Source organism: Nyctereutes procyonoides, unplaced genomic scaffold (assembly GCF_905146905.1).
Source record: "Nyctereutes procyonoides isolate TBG_1078 unplaced genomic scaffold, NYPRO_anot_genome, whole genome shotgun sequence".
NCBI classification, from domain to species: domain Eukaryota; kingdom Metazoa; phylum Chordata; class Mammalia; order Carnivora; family Canidae; genus Nyctereutes; species Nyctereutes procyonoides.
Window position 1 is genome coordinate 4,595,325 of NW_026575146.1, and position 19,949 is coordinate 4,615,273.

General features: G+C 33.4%; 1 protein-coding gene across 3 annotated transcripts in view; it reads left to right on the forward strand.

Moving 5' to 3' along the window:
- STXBP5 (syntaxin binding protein 5) overlaps window positions 1-19,949 on the forward strand; it is a 166,615-nt gene that overhangs the window by 122,782 nt on the left and 23,884 nt on the right. Inside the window, exons 20-22 of one of the 3 annotated variants that reach the window (XM_055310078.1) lie at window positions 189-248; window positions 351-398; window positions 14,073-14,123. In XM_055310078.1, coding sequence (XP_055166053.1) covers window positions 189-248; window positions 351-398; window positions 14,073-14,123 — 159 coding nt within the window. The remainder of the gene's footprint in view (window positions 1-188; window positions 249-350; window positions 399-14,072; window positions 14,124-19,949) is intronic. The other 2 variants (XM_055310079.1, XM_055310080.1) reach the window with 2 other exon arrangements.

The following is a 19,949-nucleotide window of genomic DNA, read 5'->3' on the forward strand; positions in this document are numbered from 1 at the left end:
GTTTGCTATTCTTACTATAGTATTAGAGGAGTTGTTATTAATTATATGCATGACCTTTTCTTGTGGCCAATAATATGGAAACTTATCTTAGAAGTTACCAGATTATTTTGTTTGTACTTTTCCCTATGACAACTCAGCGTTTGTGACTGACGATATGCCTGTTCCTTCCATTGTCTTCGTTTGTGTAGGTTCTTCATCACCACACAATTCAGATGATGAACAAAAAATGAATAATTTTATAGAAAAGGGTATAGTATCTTTATTTTAAAGTATTTTCTTTTAATTATTTTTAATTCATTTAGTTTACTTTGAATAGATTTTGACATTTTATATCAAAATATTATTTTCAGTGAAGACCAAAAGCAGAAAGTTTTCCAAGATGGTAGCCAGTGATATAGGTAGGAAATAGAAATTTCTCTTTTGTTTCTAATCCTTGCTATATGCAGTGTTACTCAACACCAAAAAATGATCTAATGCATTGCATTTTGTATGTATTAATTTGTTACTTCTGTGCTAAACAATAATCTCTTGGGCTGTTTCTTCTAAACTCATTGGGGCAGTAATTATTAAAAATCAGTTAAATTGGGGTTGCAGATCTTCCTCTGACCTAAAATGTGAATTATTCTATTTTTATTTTTGCTTTATTTAAAATAAAGCAGGGTTCAATTTATGCCATAAATAGTACAATTCTATACTTCCAGATTTTGAGATCTTTTTCCTCTATAGTTTTATTTGTATTTTCTCCTAGCTTTATTTCATCTTTCTCAAATTTTCAAAACCCTCAATTTCAAGGAAATAGTTCTCTAAAATATTGACTTTTTTATTCTGTAATCTGCACTATCCTTGAGTTAAATGGGAATTTTCTTAAAACTCTTCCTTCCCTCCCACACACAAGTAAAAGTGATTGACAGTGTTTTATATTAATCCTTTTTCCTAGTTTTATGAATATACTTTGAAATGAATTACCTAGTGCAAGATTTTCAGTTTAAAATTTAAAATTCCAATTTGGAAGACAAAACATAATCAAACTTTGAGGACATAATCAATCTCTTAAGATTTTTTGGTTGGTCATAAAAATTTGAATATTCTCTGAAGATTTTTAAAGGCTTGAGAAGCACTGTTTTACACAAAGAGAATAAATTTAATCTTTGATTTAAATCTAAAATTCTTATTAAATTTATATTAAATAAATTTAATCTTTGATTTAAATCTAAAATTCTTATTCTTATGTTCTTTCCTCAAAAATGCCTACCATACATTCCTTGAATTATATTAAATGAGATGCATTTCAGGGCAGTTGAAATAGATTTACCTTTTCTCATGATAATGTAGAGTAAAGTTAAATTTCAAAAATTTAACAGAAGTAGCATCCATATTGTCTGCATGTTGTAAATTGAACCCTGTTAACTCATATTAACGTTGGCTAACTATTAGCACCTCTGGTCATTATTTAAATAAGATGGTTTATTCTTGGGCAATGGGCTCTTTATAAATGGGGAAATGATTATCTTTTTGTGGTTTTATAGTGAATCAGTTGGTAATAGTTAAATTGCTTTAATTATGTACTAGCACTATAGCATAATATTTTTTCAACCAAATTTTTAAAATATTTTGTCTTAATGGTACTTACTGTCATATAATGTAAAAAATTAGAAGGGACTTTCCTACATACACTTATTAATCAAAGGACTTTTAGAATTTAGTTATATGGGAATTTTACCTTGCATGAAAGGAACCTTGTATATAATTACAGTTTTAGAAATAATTTCTCTGCCCCATATTTGACCTCGAGGTTATATTTGCTTTGTTAAATGTGGTGACTAGTTCCTCTCTTTCTTCTGTGTTTTGAATAGAATATGTAACGTGAAACATCTGAGCTTGAATATTTGAAAGTCTTCAGTTAACACATTTCTTAGACTAAGAACATTATTGGAAGTTCTTTGGTAATGTTCTTGCTTGCTTTTTATGTTATTGGCAAGGTTTTCTTTTTGTCATGCCAATTCTTATATTTATGGTTTCTGGGAAACATGTTAACTTTATTCAGTTTTTTAAACTCAGGTTACTTATACAGTTATATTTAATTATTTTACATCCTCAGAAATTACTGCTCTATTTCCTATTTTATGTATAACTTTGGTTTTGGTGGTAATCTTTCAGTGTGGTTTTTAATCTCAACATAGATCCAAGGAAAACTCAATTCTCAATTTTTTTCTTCATTCAAATGGAGACTACTCCATTTTAGACTCTTTTTTTACAGTTGAAAAAATTAGGTTTTTTTTTTTTTACATTAATGTCGAGTTTTGTAATAAGTGTTAACATAAAATATCAGTGAAATATCAGAAAAAAAAATACATAGAATGTCCTGTGCTTTCTATGTAAAGTTTATGGTGTCAAGAGTGATAGGATTCCTTGAGCGTTCTGAGCTCACTGTGTTCCCTATCAGCCAGTCCTGTACTTGCTCTGAAGTCTCCTGGGCCTCATAAAATGACCACCTCTCTCTTCCTCAGTCTATAAACATTTATAGCTTCAATTATAATGTAGTGATGAAGTGTCCTAATAAGGGAGGACATAAGAATTAAGCCTAGGCCCTCAAGATTGACACTAGTAAGAATGACACTTTGCTGGGAAGGCTGACTGAAATGTCTTGCAGCTTCACCTTTTCTTTTAAGGTAATTGCTACTGATATTGGAAGGGTGAGATGCAAAATGTCATTCTTACTTTAATGCTCTAACCCAAGCTTGAAAATCAACCCCTTTATTACTACCTGACAGTACAGCTGAGATAACTAAGATAACAGTTTAAAAATACACACACACACACACACATTTAACAATTACAATTCTTTTGACACCATGCCAGCCCTTTATAAATAATATTTTTTATTTATTCAGTGTAACTACAGTTAGGGACTTACTATTACTTCCCTGTTTTACAGATGAGATAATGGAGAGGTAGAGTATAAGTAATGTATCTGTTGGTTACACAGCTAGCAAATGACAGAGCCAGGATTCCCACCCAAGTAGTCTGACTTCACCATTTGTCCTTTCAACACTGTACTATTACCTCTTAAGACAATTTACCAAAGTCTGTAAGGATTCAAAACCAAGTCCATTGTGTGATTTCTAACTAGATATTCTGGTAATGATCCTGTTCTATCTACATAGGAACTTAGGAAAAAATATGGTTCCTGTTAAGTTCTTCCCCAGCACCAGATCAAACATAATATATAGTGCCTGGAAGTCTACTTTTTTCAAAGACTAGACTGAAGGAAAGTAACTACAGTGACCAGTAGAGCCCCTAACCCATTTACCCAAAACTTAGCTTCATTGTTTCCCGGCTGACAGCTAACTGCGGTAAATGATATCAACAGTGACTTCTTTGTATTGCATAAGAGTAGCAGCCTAAAAAGGCATAACTTTAGTCTTGTGAGTTTAACAGCAAAAATAAAGCAGAATATAATGCAATTGCAACATTCCTAAAGAAAGGTACATTCATGTAATACACATATAGTGACTTTGTTTTGTCTGTTCATACTTAATGATTAATTTTTGTTAGTAAAATCTTAATGACCAGCATTTCCAAAATCAATCTTTCTTATAGTGCTAACCGTTTCTGTAAATTATTTAGAAAATAAGAGTGGCTACCAATTCTGATTTGCTTATTATTTATATTTTATAAAACTTTGGAACTATGAAATTCTGTAAAACTTTTTATTAAGTTTGTATAGAATAGTCCTAAAATGAATGTCTTTATTAAAGTGTTAATCAAATTTTTATGATACCTTATGAATAAAATATGGTCCAGATGCTAGCATTGTTTGGTAGATTTTAAAACTACATGATCAGCCTTTTCTAAAGTTTGTTGGTTCTATTTCAGTGATTCTATTTCATTGTGAAAGTGGATTTCTATTTTTTTTTTTTTTGTGAAAGTGGATTTCTAGCTGGATTCTGTAGTCTACAGCCCCGCCCATGTCCCATAATATTACTAATTTTCAGATAGAAGAAATGATTACGGGAAGCTATGAGGGGGAAATTATTACTAGAGATTAAAATAAAAACATTCAAAACTTTAGTGACTTTAATGAGAACTGTGCCAAAACAAATAAAAATCATGGCTCTGTTTAATGAGCACCTCCCAAGTTCCAGGCACTATAGATACTCTCCAGATGGCATTTATAAACCTAGGAAGGATTGTACCTCCATGGTCCTTTTAATCTCTCAGATTCTGGGTTAAGAGTTACTTGGGTAATGCCTAATTTTCTTTTTTTAGCAAAAACTGAAGCAATTTTTGAAGTCAATTTTAAAAGATGGTAATGGTCATTAGTCCAAGTACTGTTTTTGTTAGTTCTCTTTTACATGAGTCCCAATAATTCCTTTTTTAAATTAAAGAGTTCTAACACAATTTAAGTAGGTTCTTAGTTATTATATTCCAACTTGCTAATTCATTAAATCCTACAGTTTTAAATCTGCTTAAGCCCCCTTATTTTTCAAGAAAAGAGATTGAGCCTCAAAGAGGTTAAATTGCACATCCAAAGTAATGCCCCATAGTAATGACCTAGTCAGGACCAAAATCGAGATCTCTTGACTCTTATTTTACTATAGCATGTCTCCACTCTCATACTTTAAGGTTTCTTTTTCTTGTGGTGTCTTCCTTATTCTTTTATATTTACAAATTGAAAAAAATGCTCAGAGATCCATTTGGAATTTGCCATGTGAATAAAAAGGTATGTATCAAATTGATTAAGCAAAATTTTAAATTATAAAATTGTTCTAATTCATTATAAAATTCAAATTAGTACTGATATTTCTACTTTACCCAATATTCAATCCCAAATGTGAGGCTGTTACTCCTTTAGAAGTTCATCTTTATATTTAATCTACAATATGGCTATTGGAAGAATAGAAGTTCATCTTGAGAGAGAAGATAAGTGTGCAGCAGTACCATTTTTACAGGTAAAATTATTCTTCGTTTGTGAAGAACTGAATTTCACAAGCACTTTAAAACCATTATACACGTCTGAGGTTTTCTAACAAATTCTTTTTCTCTTTCAGGGTTACTAACATCTGAAGAGTATGGCATAGTGTGTATTGGATTTTAATTTTATTTGAATGTATCTTCTGTCAAATTTCATAATAAAATCTCAGCAATATCTGTTTGTCTTTTATATTTCAGTACTTCCTGTAAATGCAGTTCTTTCTCCTTGAACTTTTTCTTAAGTTGGAAGAATGTAAAATGGTCTTTCTAGAAATAACTTATGTTTGATTCCAAAAGTAAAGTAAATTAGTCCAAACTAAAGTTAAATTACTGAAATAATTTCTTTGTCAAGTATCGTTTGAGTAGAACTGTTAATGTAGTGATCCCTTTCATGAAGATGGCGTTGAAGGGAGGAAGGAAGCCTCTGACACTCCCGGAGTTGAAGCCAGAGCAAAGGCTTTGAAGGCCAAGTAAGCAGCACTGAAAGATGTCCACAGTAACAAAAAAAAAAAAAAAAAAAAAAAAAAGTAGAAGATCCATACATCACCTGCCTTCTGACAGCCCAAGACACCACATCTCTGAAGATAGCCCAAATATCCTTGAAAGAGCACCCCCAGGAGAAACAAGCTTGACCACTATGCCATCATCAAGTTCCCTCTAATGACTGAATCAGCCATGAAGAAAACAGAAGACAACACTTGTGTTCATTGTGGATGCCACACCCAGCAAGTACCCGATCAAACAAGCTGTGAAGAAGCTCTATGACATTGGTGTGGCCAAGATCAACACCCTGATCCAGCTCAATAGAGAGAAGAAGGCATATGTTCAGCTGGCTCCTGACTGTGATGCTTTGGATGTTGCCAACAAAGCTGTGATCATCTAAGCTTAGTCCAGCTGGCTAAATCGCCAGCTGGTGAAAATGTTTTTTTCCACCAAAAATACTATTAATGTGGCAATTTACGCTCTACCGTTACTTGTATTAGTTTGCTATTAGCTGCCATAACAAAATGCCACAGATTGGGTGACTGAAACAACAAAAAGGTATTTCCTTTGGAGTAGGTCTGGAGACTAGAAGCCAAGATTAAGATATTAAGGTTTGGTTTCTCCTTGGCTTGTAGATGGCTACCTTTTCATTGAGTCTCACATAGTCTTCCTTCTATGCAGGTGCAACTGTGGTCTTTGTGTGTTTAAATTTCCTCTTCCAGTCAGATGGGATGAGTGTCTGCCCCTAATGGTCTTATAATTTCAGCTTAAATCACCTCTTTAAAGGCCCTGTCTCTAAATACCTCACATTCTGAGGAATTGAAGGTTAATGTTTCAACATACAAATTTTGGAGGAACAATTCAGCTTATAACACTTAGGGGTTTTTTCTGTAGAAAATGCAGAGTTTATTATGATATCCTAGGCATAAAGTTTTATGAATTTATGGAAAACAAATAGAAACTGGAAAAATATTGAAAACTAAAGCTCTAGGAGTTCAAGAATTAAAAGAACTTGTTATAGCCGAATCTTAAGAGATGATTTAAAGATTCCTCTCCATTCCAAGTAATGGCTATGTGTTCCAAATTTCAAAAGTGATCTTTCTGTTGAATAGGCCTGTGTTTAATTTGCCCTCTTTTTTTCTTCATATCATTTGTGAGAAAATTCAGCTGCTTTATGTAGGTAGAAGTAAAATTCCAATGACAGTTTGTGTTGATTCATTTACTTATGCACTTATCACCATGCTCATTGACCGCACCTTAAGTGCTATATATACATACACAAATGCAGTATTTTGCAAGATAAATTTTATCTCCAAACTCATGGAATTTATATTCTAACATGGGAGATAGACATTGATATTATTAGTTCTAATGGCTATTAAAATAATGTGTGATAAGTGGCAAGGATTTCTACTTCTTGGTCCCACTTTCACCTTGGATCTTTGCCATATCATATAAGCTGATTTTCAGTCTTTTTACTATTCTGATTTTTAAAAATCTAATAGGCATGCATTTCAACATTTTGCTTTGAAAGAGTGGCATTGGATCTCTGCAGGTGGTAAAAAGTGATATTGTCACTTTATTTTAATTATCAAACCTCAGTATAAACAAAGTTTTGTTTTTTTGGCATCTTCATACTACCGTAATAGTCCTTTTACTTGTTATTGTGTACTGTTTACTATGAAAGTCACATTCTAAAAAGCAGAAGTTGTATTTCTGTTTTCCCTTCTTTTAAGAAACCTTCCTTAGAAAAATAAGATGTGGAACACAGTGGATAGAAAAATTAAAGGAGAATTATAAAATATCTGTTTAATTTCATAGAAGCAATATGAATCTCCATAATTGAGAAACTTTACAAAGATTTGTACTGTTGCAAAGAACTAACAAGTATCAGCCATGACAAAACTGTCATCTATGGTACCGTGGTCCAAACAGTGCTCTTGAGATTTGTTTCTTTCCTTTGTATTGAAACTACCATTGCAGACATGATTGCTGTCATCATGCATCACTTCATTAATTCCTACCAAGCAAATGCAGCTCTTTAGTACTCAACCAGTTAGTTTATCTTCATTGCAGTTTATAAAAGAGAGCAGCAGTTGGGCATCTGCCTTTGGCCCAGGGCGCAATCCTGGAGACCTGGGATCGAGTCCCACGTCGGGCTCTCTGCATGGAGCCTGCTCCTCTCTGTCTATGTCTGCCTGTCTCTGTGTCTCTCATGAATACATAAATAAAATCTTTTTAAAAAAGAAGAAGAAGAAGAGAGCAGAGGCTCAAGTGTATAGCCTGCCAAAACATATCTCTGATACCAGTTTTCTTTAGATGGAAGAAACCTTATTGTCATCCCCACCATTTCTGCTGTGGACAGAGGCATAGGGAAAGAGAGCTAGTTTTTTTTCACTAGTGACAAAAAAATTTCAAAACAAGGAATATACTGAGTACAAGGAGCAAGAGTTGAAGAATATACAGTTGAAGAAGAGAAAAACAGACTATTTGTCTTCCAAGAATTCATTCAAATTGTCTTCCATTTGAAAGCTTCAGTGGGAGTTGAGTAACTTCAAAGCATGAGCAGAATTTTTTTTAAAACACGCAGTGAAATCTGCTGACAAGGTAACTGGGTTGGCAAGTGCTTCTGAGACTCCTAAGAAGTAAAAATATGGCCAGCAATAATTGCTGGATAAAGTGTGCGACTGCTTCATCCAGGATACAGAGTATACACTAGGAGGACTTACAGGTTCTCCAGATGTCAACCTGCCTCTTGTGGACCTGCCATCAAGGAGGTGATTAAACAGACCTGAAAACAAGTATATTCCCTAGAAGTCACAGAATCAAAAGATAAAAACATATGGTCTACACTTCAACTTTAGACCTTAGGTTTGGGACTTAGCCTTCCACAAAAAAACATCTGTAAAACTAGTCAAAATGTATGGGCTCTTCTTTCTAGGCATTGCAGCAAGCAGTCCAGGGCTACCATCCTTGAGAGAAAGGAAAAATATAACATGAGCCCCATGACCTCCCTCGCTTTCTGCCATGGAACACTTTCCTGTTGCAGTGCAGGATGGGTAGAACTCAAGAGGAGCTGCAGTCTGATCAAGCTAAGGAGGCAGAGACTGGATTTCTGGGCTGCTTAAGTGACTAGAATTTGTGAGAATAGTGTACTAGATAGGAGGGGGGGATTTTCCTAGAAGTCTGTGAGATTTAACTCAATTCCAGTCTAAAGCTGGGCAAGACTCTATAAGGCCTAGCAGCAACCATCTGCTATGAGGCTGAGAGCTGACAAGGGTATCAGCAGTCATGCCATACCAGGAATTGTTGCCATTAGACCTTGCTGAACACCTTGGCCATTCTGGATATCCCAGAAAGACCACTCTTGAAGAGTCATGATTACTTCTTAGCATAAAAGCCATATCCTAGAACTAAATTCAAACTGAAATAGACCCACCCCAGCAAAGAATAAAACCAAACCTGATTAAACCAAGGATCCACCAGTAATTTAACTGCAAAGCACAGCAAATCTCAATACCTACTAAGATGGAGGATATAATACAACCTCCCTTCAACACATTATCCACCCTGGTCCAGCATTCAATCAAAAGTTAGTAGGCATGTGAAATAAAGATTCAAAATCAAAAGTAGGAAAACGTGACCTATAGTTAAGAATAAAACAATTAGTAGAGACGGATTTCAAGACAACCTAGATGCTGAAATTAGCAGATAAGGATTTTTAAAGTAGGGCTAAAATATGTTTTACTACTGAAAAGAAAAAAATAGTCATAATAAACAGAGAATAGCAGCAGTAGAGAGAAAATAGCAACTTTATAATGAATAACATGAAAACTCTTGTACTGAAGGTTCAGTATCTGATACGATAAAATTACCCAGATGAGTCTCTATCACTGGATAGAGACTACAGAAGAAAGGACTATAGAACCTGACAGCAGAAAAATACAAATACAGTGAGGAATGCCCAGGAGCTAAATACTTCCCCACGTCCTCCTTTTGCTCTTCCCCTTGCCATAAAATAGACAAGTTACATTCAAAGGTAGACAATAATCAGTCTGGCTCTAGATTTCTCAGCTACACACAATGCTATAAGAAAATTGAATGACTTGAGTCGGGGATATAGTTGTGAGCTGGGACTTGTACATATTACCAGATTTTCTCAGATGGCATGTTTTTCTCTGTCTTCAGCTAAACAGAAGTTTGTGAAATACGCTCATATGCCTTTCTTTTAAACTTTAAAAAGGAAAACAAGCTACTTAGAGACATAATTGAGAAGACCTTGGGGTTTGGGGAAAGTTGTACTAGAAATGATTGTCCCCTGTGGTACTCTATCCTAGGGAAATAATCAAAATATATGAAAATATTTTCGTACACTTTTATTGTCTTAGGTATTAGAAAAAAACCTTATTCAGTAAGTGTTCATATAAATAGGCAGCCATTAAAATAATAACAACTGATGTGAGAAAATACTTTTAGTAATGGGGAATAAAGCAGGATACAGATTTGTGTATTAAATAAAATAGATATAAAAAGGAGGAAATATGCAAGCGTCTTGCCTCTTGATTATGGGCATTCACGATGGCCTTATTTTCTGTTTCTATATTTTCCAAATTTTCTGTAAAGAACACAATTCGAAAAAGCTTAAAGGTAAAATGCATATGGGACGAGACAGATGTTAATCTATTAATGCCTGTGAATCTCTTGATTGAAACTGTTTTTCATCTAAAAATTCTAATTCTATTTATTGAAGAAAAAATGTAAGTTTTTAAATATTTTGGGAAGAAGATAAAGAACATTGTCCCAAGTGAAAGATGCCTTACACAGGAGTTTCTACCAGGTAATTTTATGCATATGAAGTTCTAGAATAAGCAAAACTGATTTGTGGTGAGAAAATAAAATCAGACCAATGTATGTATATTTCTAGGGATGAGGACAGGATTTGATTGGGAAGACTATGTATAACCTTTCTTGGGTGTTGACGAATTTCTATATCATGTGAAGGGTTGAGTTACTTAGGTGTGTGCATTATCAAAACAATATATATTTAAGATTTGTTCATTTGTATGTAAATTTTACACTAGAAGAAAAATATGGTCAACAAATAAGTGAGGAACACACAGTTGTGTGAAAATGTATGGTGTCTGAGTTATTCTTTACTGGCCTTATCTCCATATCCCATGGTGTTAGATGAGTATTGCAGGGTAAGAAAGTTATAAATTCAGCGTACTCTAATTGACACCTTTTGCTTACATCTGTTAGTATTTGGTACAGTGCAGTGGAGTTATTTCATTCCTCTAGTAGACTGAACTCTTAGAGGGCAGGAAATCCCTGCCTTCTGGCACATGGCTGGCATGTGCCCAATAAATGTTTTATAGATTAATAAGTATCCCTCTCTCCTGGTCCCCACCTCTAGTGTAACAAAAATGTTTCTCTATTCATTATAATTATTATTTCTCTTTTTTATAATATTAATTGGTAAGCGAAATTAACACAAAATAGCAAAGGTTAATCCTTTAACACATGTCATTTCAAGTTCTCTGTTCAAGGAGATTGCTTAAAATTATATCAAAGTGTTACAGCAGTGTGGCTTAAATATCTTATCTTTTGAATACTATAATTGAGCTCATGGTCAAGTTGTGGGTCTCATTGCAAAGTGTTTTAGGAAGAAATATTAGACCCTGTAATTGAATCATTTTGTGACACTTAAAGAGTAGTTACTGTAGTCAGAAAATCTGCCTACGCATTTTTGCGTGTGATTTTAAAATCTCAATAAAATGTCAAAATTAGACCAAGTGAAGAATTATTCAGAAGTTAGTTATATTCAGGGTTTCTTTTTAACATGATAAAGAAATTAAGTAGTGTTAGATGTTAGACCAAAAAAGTTGTATTTTACGGGAAAGATTAACCTACATTTTTTAAATATTTGAGAATTTATATAAAAGAATTTCTAGTATAAAATGCTGAAGGAGATTGAAAGCATACACTTAAGAAATTCAGAAGGAAATTTCATGCTAGTGAAATTTTTTGGCAAGAATATGTATATGGTTATTGAGTGAAAGCTTCAAAAAATACATTTCTAGGGCAGCGCCTGTGGCTTAGCAGTTTAGCGCCACCTTCAGTCCAGGGCGTGATCCTGGAGACCTGGGATTGAGTCCCATGTCAGGCTCCCTGCATGGAGCCTGCTTCTCCCTCAGCCTGTGTCTCTGTCTCTCTCTCTCTCTCTCTCTCTCTCTCTCTCTCTCTCATTCTCTGTGTCTCTAATAAATAAAATCTTTAAAGAATACATTTCTAACAAAATATTTACTTACTCTATTCTCATTAATGAAGAATAAACTTGAAATAGCTTGTATATTATTTATTTATTCTTTATTATAGCTCTATATTGAATTTACTTTTTGAAACAAACTTAAAAGAGGTTGAACTTACAGTGGTGCATAGCATACTCTTCTATACTTAATGTCCTAAGGGTTTGTTGTTGTTGTTTCCAATTTTCTTGTTTTAGTTACTTGGAGTATTATCATAGAATTAGAATAAAGGAACATTGGGTTGTTTACAAGTGTATTAGTAGTTCATTTGTATAGCATTTTATAGTTCGTTTAGAAATCATTTCATTTGTTTATTATTAATAACTAACATTTATCAAATCCATATTGTATGTCATGACGGTATTCTGTTCAGTGCTTTGCTTACATCATCTTGTATAATCTTCACAGTTATGAAATTGGTGTTACTATCTATCTATCCTCACTTAACAAATGAGGAAATTTCAGGTTTAAGGGCTAAGTGATTGGCCTAAGGTCACACATCTGGTAGTTGGTTGAAGTGGATTCCATCTCAGGTTTGACCTGATGCCAAATCCAGTCCCAACCACTATTCTTTACCCTTCTACATTTAGAAACTATTTATTAAAGCTTGTTCAGGGAATGTTTATTATGGACTAACTGCATATGCATGCTAGGTTTGCTCAGTTAGTTTTGATCCTATCCTGAAGTTTCTTTTAGTCTAGGGACCTGGCTACTCAAACTGGTTCATAGACCAGCAGCACTGGCATCTTTTGGGAGCTTCTTGGAAGTGTAAAATCTCAGGCCCTAGTCCAGGAGTATAGAATCATAATCTTATTTAATAGGATCACCAGGTGATTGGAGTATACATTCAAGTTTTTGATAATCACTGGCCTGAAAGAATAGCTGGATCAAAGCAGAGTACTGAAGTCTAGAGAGGCAGTCACATCATCTGATTAATGTCTTTAGACTCTACCAGACTGATTTTTCTGTTTCAGATAACATATAATATTGTATAGATATTATTTATCAGTCTGTGTATGTTGTACCCATGATATTTGGTGAAAACCTCAATTCGTTTGAAAGTGTTTAATATTGCATTTTAGAAGATAGTTTTGGGGGTATGATATCTTCTAATTTTAGGGAATTGAATATTAAATACAATGGCAACCATTTATATGAAAGCAACTAACCACAGATTTCATTGGCTAGTTTATTTTATCTTTTGACTGATACTAATTATTTCTGGGTGAAAATGGGATACGACTGTATATTTGACTCATTTTTTTTTCATTAAAGGATGATTAGATTGATGAAGCTTAGAAATGAGAACTTGATTCCCCCATCCCTTCCCAGTTTGCCTAATGCCTCTTTCCTAATACTGGATTTGTCATTTTTTTAGATGTGGAAGTTATATACTATGACTGGATTTCTTTGTTTACATGGCGCCCTTATGGACTAGCAGGGTCTGTGCTTTAAATATCTCTTAACAGCCCAAAATTTAACCCAATATATGCATTCGTGTATTAACAAACAAGTGCTTGTTCAAAATTGTACATAGGAAGCACTATTCTGTTACGCATGCACTGCCACTAACATCATATAGTTAAACAACTCCTAACTTTAAATCACTTCCTAGATTAAGGCAATAACTGACTTTGAGGATGGAAAGTGAATTCCAGTAAGTTTATACAGTCTTTTTTATTCTGATGCTAAATAGAAATGACATAGAGATAGTTTACATTTTTGTAAATCCCATAATTTTAGATTATGACTCTGTTTTTCCATTGACGTATAAGTAGAAGTATTAACTTACATGAAGAAGAGACGAATCCATATAGTTGTATGATACAATCACATACTTAAATTTAATCTTAGATAGAGGTTGTCCTATATTCTAGAGATTAACAAAAAAATAATGAACCCAGTAGCTATGAGGTTGAGGAACTGGAAAGATTTTATTATATCAACTACCCAAACTCAGTCTTCTGCCTCTATTGGCCTTACCTGCAACACCTTCCTTCTGAGAAATGACTCTCCTTCTCAGAAAAGACTAACCCTTTCTTGTGAACCTAAGAAATAATTAACAGAATTAAAAAGTTTTCTTGAAGTAACAGCTTCAAGCACACAGATATTACATCAAGTAAGTACAAACTTTTTAAAAAGTCGAAACAAGATTTACTTTCCACCCATAATATTATTAATCATGTTTTAATTATCTTAGCATCTATATTTAGTAATAAAAGTATTTACTGCTGTCTGGAAGAGCAGTTGGTATTAACAAATATGAATCAAATATTCTTCAGAACTTTAAAAATGCATTTTATTTTTCAGCAAAGATGTCAAGGAAGTTAAGCTTGCCTACTGACCTAAAGCCCGACTTAGGTAAGTAATATAAATAAATAAAATCCATTGTAGTTAAACTCCCTTCAAGGGGAAGACAAGGAAATCAAAAGATTTAGAATTACTGCAGACTAGAAATCAGAAATCAAGTTTAAAATGACTAAGGTGTTTAAGGATTAATCCTCTAGAATGGCATCTATAAATTAGAAAAGATTATAAATTCAAGCAAACAGAAATTACATGTTTTCTCAGCTTTCATACTTTAAACAAGATTGAGCATAAGACTAAAATTTGTGCAATTTCAGATTAATTTGTTGTTATATCTCATTTAACCATCTGAAAGCTTATTTGAACTTTATAAACTTACAAGAATTTAACGTTTTCACAATAAATTAGTTTTCTGTATTACAATAAATTTCTCATATCAAGAATCATTATTTTTGGTGATAAGTTGGGAAGTATTTCTTTTTCTGTAGTACTGTCTATGCAACTAATCTAAGAAAGGAGAATGAATATATTTACATGTTCCTTTTGCTTTATATTCGGCTCAAAAACAGCTCCCTGAAAACACAGAATAGGGACAAATGACATTTCAGTAAAGATAAAAATAAAGAAGCCTTTCTTTTTAAACTCCCTTTTTTTCAATTTCAGAAATTTTGATTGCCTTTAAATAAAAAGTAGACTAGGTGAAGATGATTTCACCTGCCTTTGTCTTAGAAATAACTAGATTTCCTCCCTTACATTTGCTCGCCCCCATCATCATCTCACTGTTTATTCTCTAGATTCCTTAACTGCCTTTTTATGCATAATGCAAACTTAGGTGTTGTCCATTTCACTGTACTAATTTAGCATTTCCAAATCAGATTCTTATCTCAGTTAGTGTATGATTATCAGTGAGTAAGCATAATCTTCCATTGTCAGCAGTACAAGGTTCTGTTCCTGAACATAAGAAAAACAATTTAGTAGAATTCTGTAGTAACACTGGTGTTACGGGAAAAAAGAATTAATCCTAGAATATATGATAACATATATTTTGAGAAGGAAATCGCTCCTTCCACTATATAAATGAAAGATACAATTTGAAACCAAGCGTATCTGAGGGGCAAAGTTTTCATCACTCTCAGAGGCCTGTGATTTTAATAACTAAATACTGCTAGTTAAAATGGTTTTGTATCTTCTAGTATCTTAAGAATTGGAGAAGACACATGTAAAAGTACTTTTAAAATTAGTAAAAAAAAAATGCCATAGTTATTTTTAAAAAGAATATTATACTTATAAATTATATAAGTATATAAGTAATTCAATCAGCATATATATTCCATGCTTTTATATAAATCATCTTTATTCAGTTCATGTTTTAGCTTACATGCCAATGTATTTCGGTGCCCTTAGCCAATTACAACTGATTGATACATACCTTGGAACAGTCTCAATGAAGTAATTTTCCCTTCAAGTAATTATACTGCTGAACTATTTTTTGACAGAGATTCTTATCTGGTAATTGTTTTACATTGGCTGGGGAGTCAATGGGGAAAAACAATTCTATTGATAGGCTCAAGCTACCAGATGGTCCTAAAGCATCTGAGGCTATTGGGCTAGCTCTGGAACCTTCTGTAACTAGAAATCACTTTGGCTTGTGAAGAAATCTTGTAACACTCCACTTTGACTATAACTTCACCATGCTGCATTTCGTGGCCCAGTCGCATACGTGACATTGTTAGATTTCTGATGTTACTTTTCTAGTATCAAACTAGAAGAAAAAAAAATAGACTTTTTTATACCTTATTGTGAATTAGTCTTATGTCCTAGTTTACTCTCTTGGCTTTATGTTTCGATGTGGGGAATAAAATGTTGTTGTTATATAAGTTTCTATGTGGAAAGAAGAGGGTAATATATGCAACTAAAATGTTCTAGGCATCCAGAGAATAACATGATAGTGATTTTATAACCTGCTTGTAACACCTACAGCTGGATGGAAGAATTAACAACAAATTTTACTTGATTTCAGAGCTTCCAGTAACATATGTTCAAATATATTTTTGTATTTAAAAACTATTGTCAATAATAACCAAAACCCTCCCTTGTATTTTGGTGGTTTGACTAATTCCTTGTCTATCTGGAGTTGCCTGAGAAAGTTTTGGACTTGGACATGACACAAGTTCTGACTCTTCCACTGATTAGCTTTGTCTATTTTATTATTCATTAAATTAAAATAATAAAACTTTTCACTTGTTTTGTGGATTCAATAGAATGATAAATGTAAAGTATTATGAGAGTGTATATCACATGGTAGGCCTTTCTTAGTGGTAGCTATTTTCATTTCTGCTCTTATTACTACAATCTAAACTAAAATTTCTGTTCCATTTGTTTAGCTTACCCAATTTCTAAAATTCAAGCCACAAAGATCCACAACATCTGATTTAACAATAGTCAGTCCAAGTTGTAATTCATGAACTACTAAAAATTCTAACTTTATTTCAAACAGTTCTAGGCAGATAGGATTTTGTAAGTTCAGGATTGATACAGGTTCACTTCATTTTCACATATTAGTCTAAACTCAAGAGTTTCTTTGGTAAGCTAACTTTTATAGAGAAGTCATAATAAAATGCAGTTGTAGTTTTTGAATTTTATATAGTTAAATTAGTCCATTAAATCAAAACATTTTTTTTTGGCCTATGAATTTACATTTGAAGTACAGATAGTTGTGAATTACCTATGGTAATTTTAATAGAGAAGAGTATGAATTTTTACACAGATGAATTTATAATGAAATTCATCTTACCAAATTTTCTTTTTTAATTTTTTAAAAATTTATTTATTTAAGAGGGCAAGAGGGAGGGGCTGAGGGAGAGCAAGTCTTAAGCAGACTCTGCATTGCACACAGAGCCAGACATGAGGCTCAGTCTAATGACCATGAGAGCACAACCTGAGCTGAAACCAAGAGTTGGATGCTTAACCAACCGTGCCACCTAGATGCCCTTCAAATTTTATCAAATTTTCAGTGATTTCTATCTTTGTCACTGGGCCACAACTGAAAATATATGTCCAATCACCTGGTATGTGTATGATTTATTAAAGTAACAAATATTTTTTTATCATTGGGAACTACATCTAAAATTCCTACTATTTGGGGTGCCTGGCTGGCTCAGTAGAGCGTAGAGCATGAGACTCTTGATTTTGAGATTGTAAGTTTGGGCCCCATGTTGGGTATAGAGATTACTTAAAATCTTAAATAAGGAAAATTTCTATTATTTTACTAAAATAACTTTGAAAACTTTAGAGTTAACATTTGGAATCAGCTTATATATTTAATATTACATACTCATCCAGTAATGAGCTGTTGCTTATAGAAAATTGTTTCATTTACAGGAAATAGTTCTTTTTTTTGCCATGTCAAACTCTTTAACAGGAAGTACAGACAAAACAGACAAAACATTTTTAGGAACTGTAGTTTGAAATTGCCTATGTTATTTTTTTAAAAAGATTTTATTTATTTATTCATGAGAGACACAGAGAGAGAGAGAGAGAGAGAAAAAGAGGCAGAGACACAGGCAGAAGGAGAAGCAGGCTTCATGCAGGAGCCCAACGTGGGACTCGATCCCGGGTCTCCAGGATCAGCCCTGGGCTGAAGGTGGCGCTAAACTGCCGAACCACCAGGCTGCCCTGAAATTGTCCATGTTATTGCCATAACTAGTAACTCTATTATTTTCAGAGGCTAACTGTAATCAAAATTTTGTTGTCTAGAATTATTATTTGGGGAAATATTTGTCAATTTATGTATTTAAATTTTTTATAAGATTTATTTATTAATTTAAGGGAGAGAGAGAGACAAAGAAAAAGAATGTGCATGCAAATAGAAGCAGGACAGAGGAAAAAGGAAACAAATAAACTCCCCCTGCGCATGGAGCCAGACACAGAGTTCAATCTCAGGACCCTCAGAGCATGACCTGAGCCAAAATCAAGAGAATCAAGAGTCTAACCAGCTGAGCCACTCAGGCGCCCCTGAATTTAAATTTGATTACAAAAGCTTTTAGAGGGTATAGTTAGAATTCAATTATACCTTTTCTATTTAATAAAATACAATTTAGAAGATTTGACTGTGTTTTTTTTTAATCTTTTATGGCATGAAGTCATTTCTTTCATGATAGCATTGAAAGCATATGATTTGAGGAACTATTTATTAGATGTGAACAGTAGAAACTACTGGAAATTTTAATGTATCACACCTTTAGATACTTTCAACTATGGATCTGCCTTCAGCAAGTATTTATTGGATACTTTTTAAGCCAGGCACTATGCTGAACTCTGTAGGGCATCAAAAATGACACAGCTCTTATACTCAAGAAACTTAGAGTCACTTTAGAATAGGCCTAAGACAACTCTGAAAGAACTACAGAACAAATATACTATTAGTGCCATAGGAGAGAAAAGCTGTCGAGATTCAAAGTAGAGAAAGACCATACATGGTTTTAGGGATCAAGATAAACTTCATGAAAGTGATGGTACCTAAGTGGCATATAATTATACACAATCTTGACAGACCGAGAAAAGGGGGAAGCACAGGAAGCAGTCAGAAAGAAAATAACAAGCAAAAGTGTGAAGTAGGTGAGTGCAAGGAATGTCTGGTGAGCAATAAATGACACCGCTTATTCCCACAAGGTACTGAAGATAGGGCCAGGAAAGAGTTGGAAATATTTTGTGGAGAATCTTAAAAACTTGAGTAAGATATTAAACATGATCAAATAAAGAGGAACCATTGAAGATTTTTTAAATAGAAGTGATAGAAATATGACTGTACCTTATAAAATTCAATTGAGTTGTGTTAGAAGCCTGACAGAATGAAGGTGGGAAGACCACTTGGGAATTATCAGCAGTCTTGATGAATGGTGATGAAGGCCTGAACAAAGGGTAATGGAGGTTGATTGGTAGTGGAAAGAAGGAAATAACACTGGAATAAAATAAAGTAACAGGACTTGGCATCCCATCAGATGTATAGGTAAAGTGAAAGGGAAGAGCAAAATTGAAACTCATTTTAAGTGTTGTTCCCTAGAACAAGATTGTCATGAATATAAGTGCCATTAGAAGAATTTGGAACTTTGAGGAAATGATGTATTTTGATTTTGCATAGTGAGACATAAGAGGAAAAAATTCCCATAAATTTGGAAATTCAATTCCAAGAGAAAAGAGGCCAAGGCTCAAGGTAAATTTGCAGTTGGCCACAGTGAACAAGGTAGATGAAGACAAGAGAGAGTTTATTAGTTTAATGTTGAAGTATCCCTATCATTACAGAAAGAGCCAGATAAAGGGATTATACCTGGTATGCAATTAAGTATAAGCCAGATGCCAGTTAATATGTTTTGATGTAAAATGCCTTGGATGAATGTTGATTACAGTTAAAATGTCTTTCGAGAAAAATGAAGGCTAAATTTTTATGGCTTAAAGGCTTTCATGTGGACATATTTGAAAAAAAGTTCTTCATTCAACAAATTTAAAGGTAGAATCAGAGTTACTTCTAAGTGCATTTTTAAAATGTAGACAACTGAAAATGCCCATAGTTTTCTAATTCTACCCAGCCATGAAGTTATATTACCAAAGGAAGAAACAGTATCATGAGAAAAGAAGGTGGTAAGGTCTAAGATTAGAAAAGCAACCAGGATACAAAACAAAGTGCTGCATTAAAAACCATGCAGATCACACATACAAAACTTCACTGGAATGCACCCAGCTTACTTCTGAGAAGTGCGAATTCATCTGTTTGTATTTTATATTTAAGCAAAGGAAAAAATTAACATAAAGAGTAAATTGTTTTTCTTTTCAATTAAAAGAAAACTAAAATATGCTACAGGTTTTGTGTTTTTGCAGACTAAG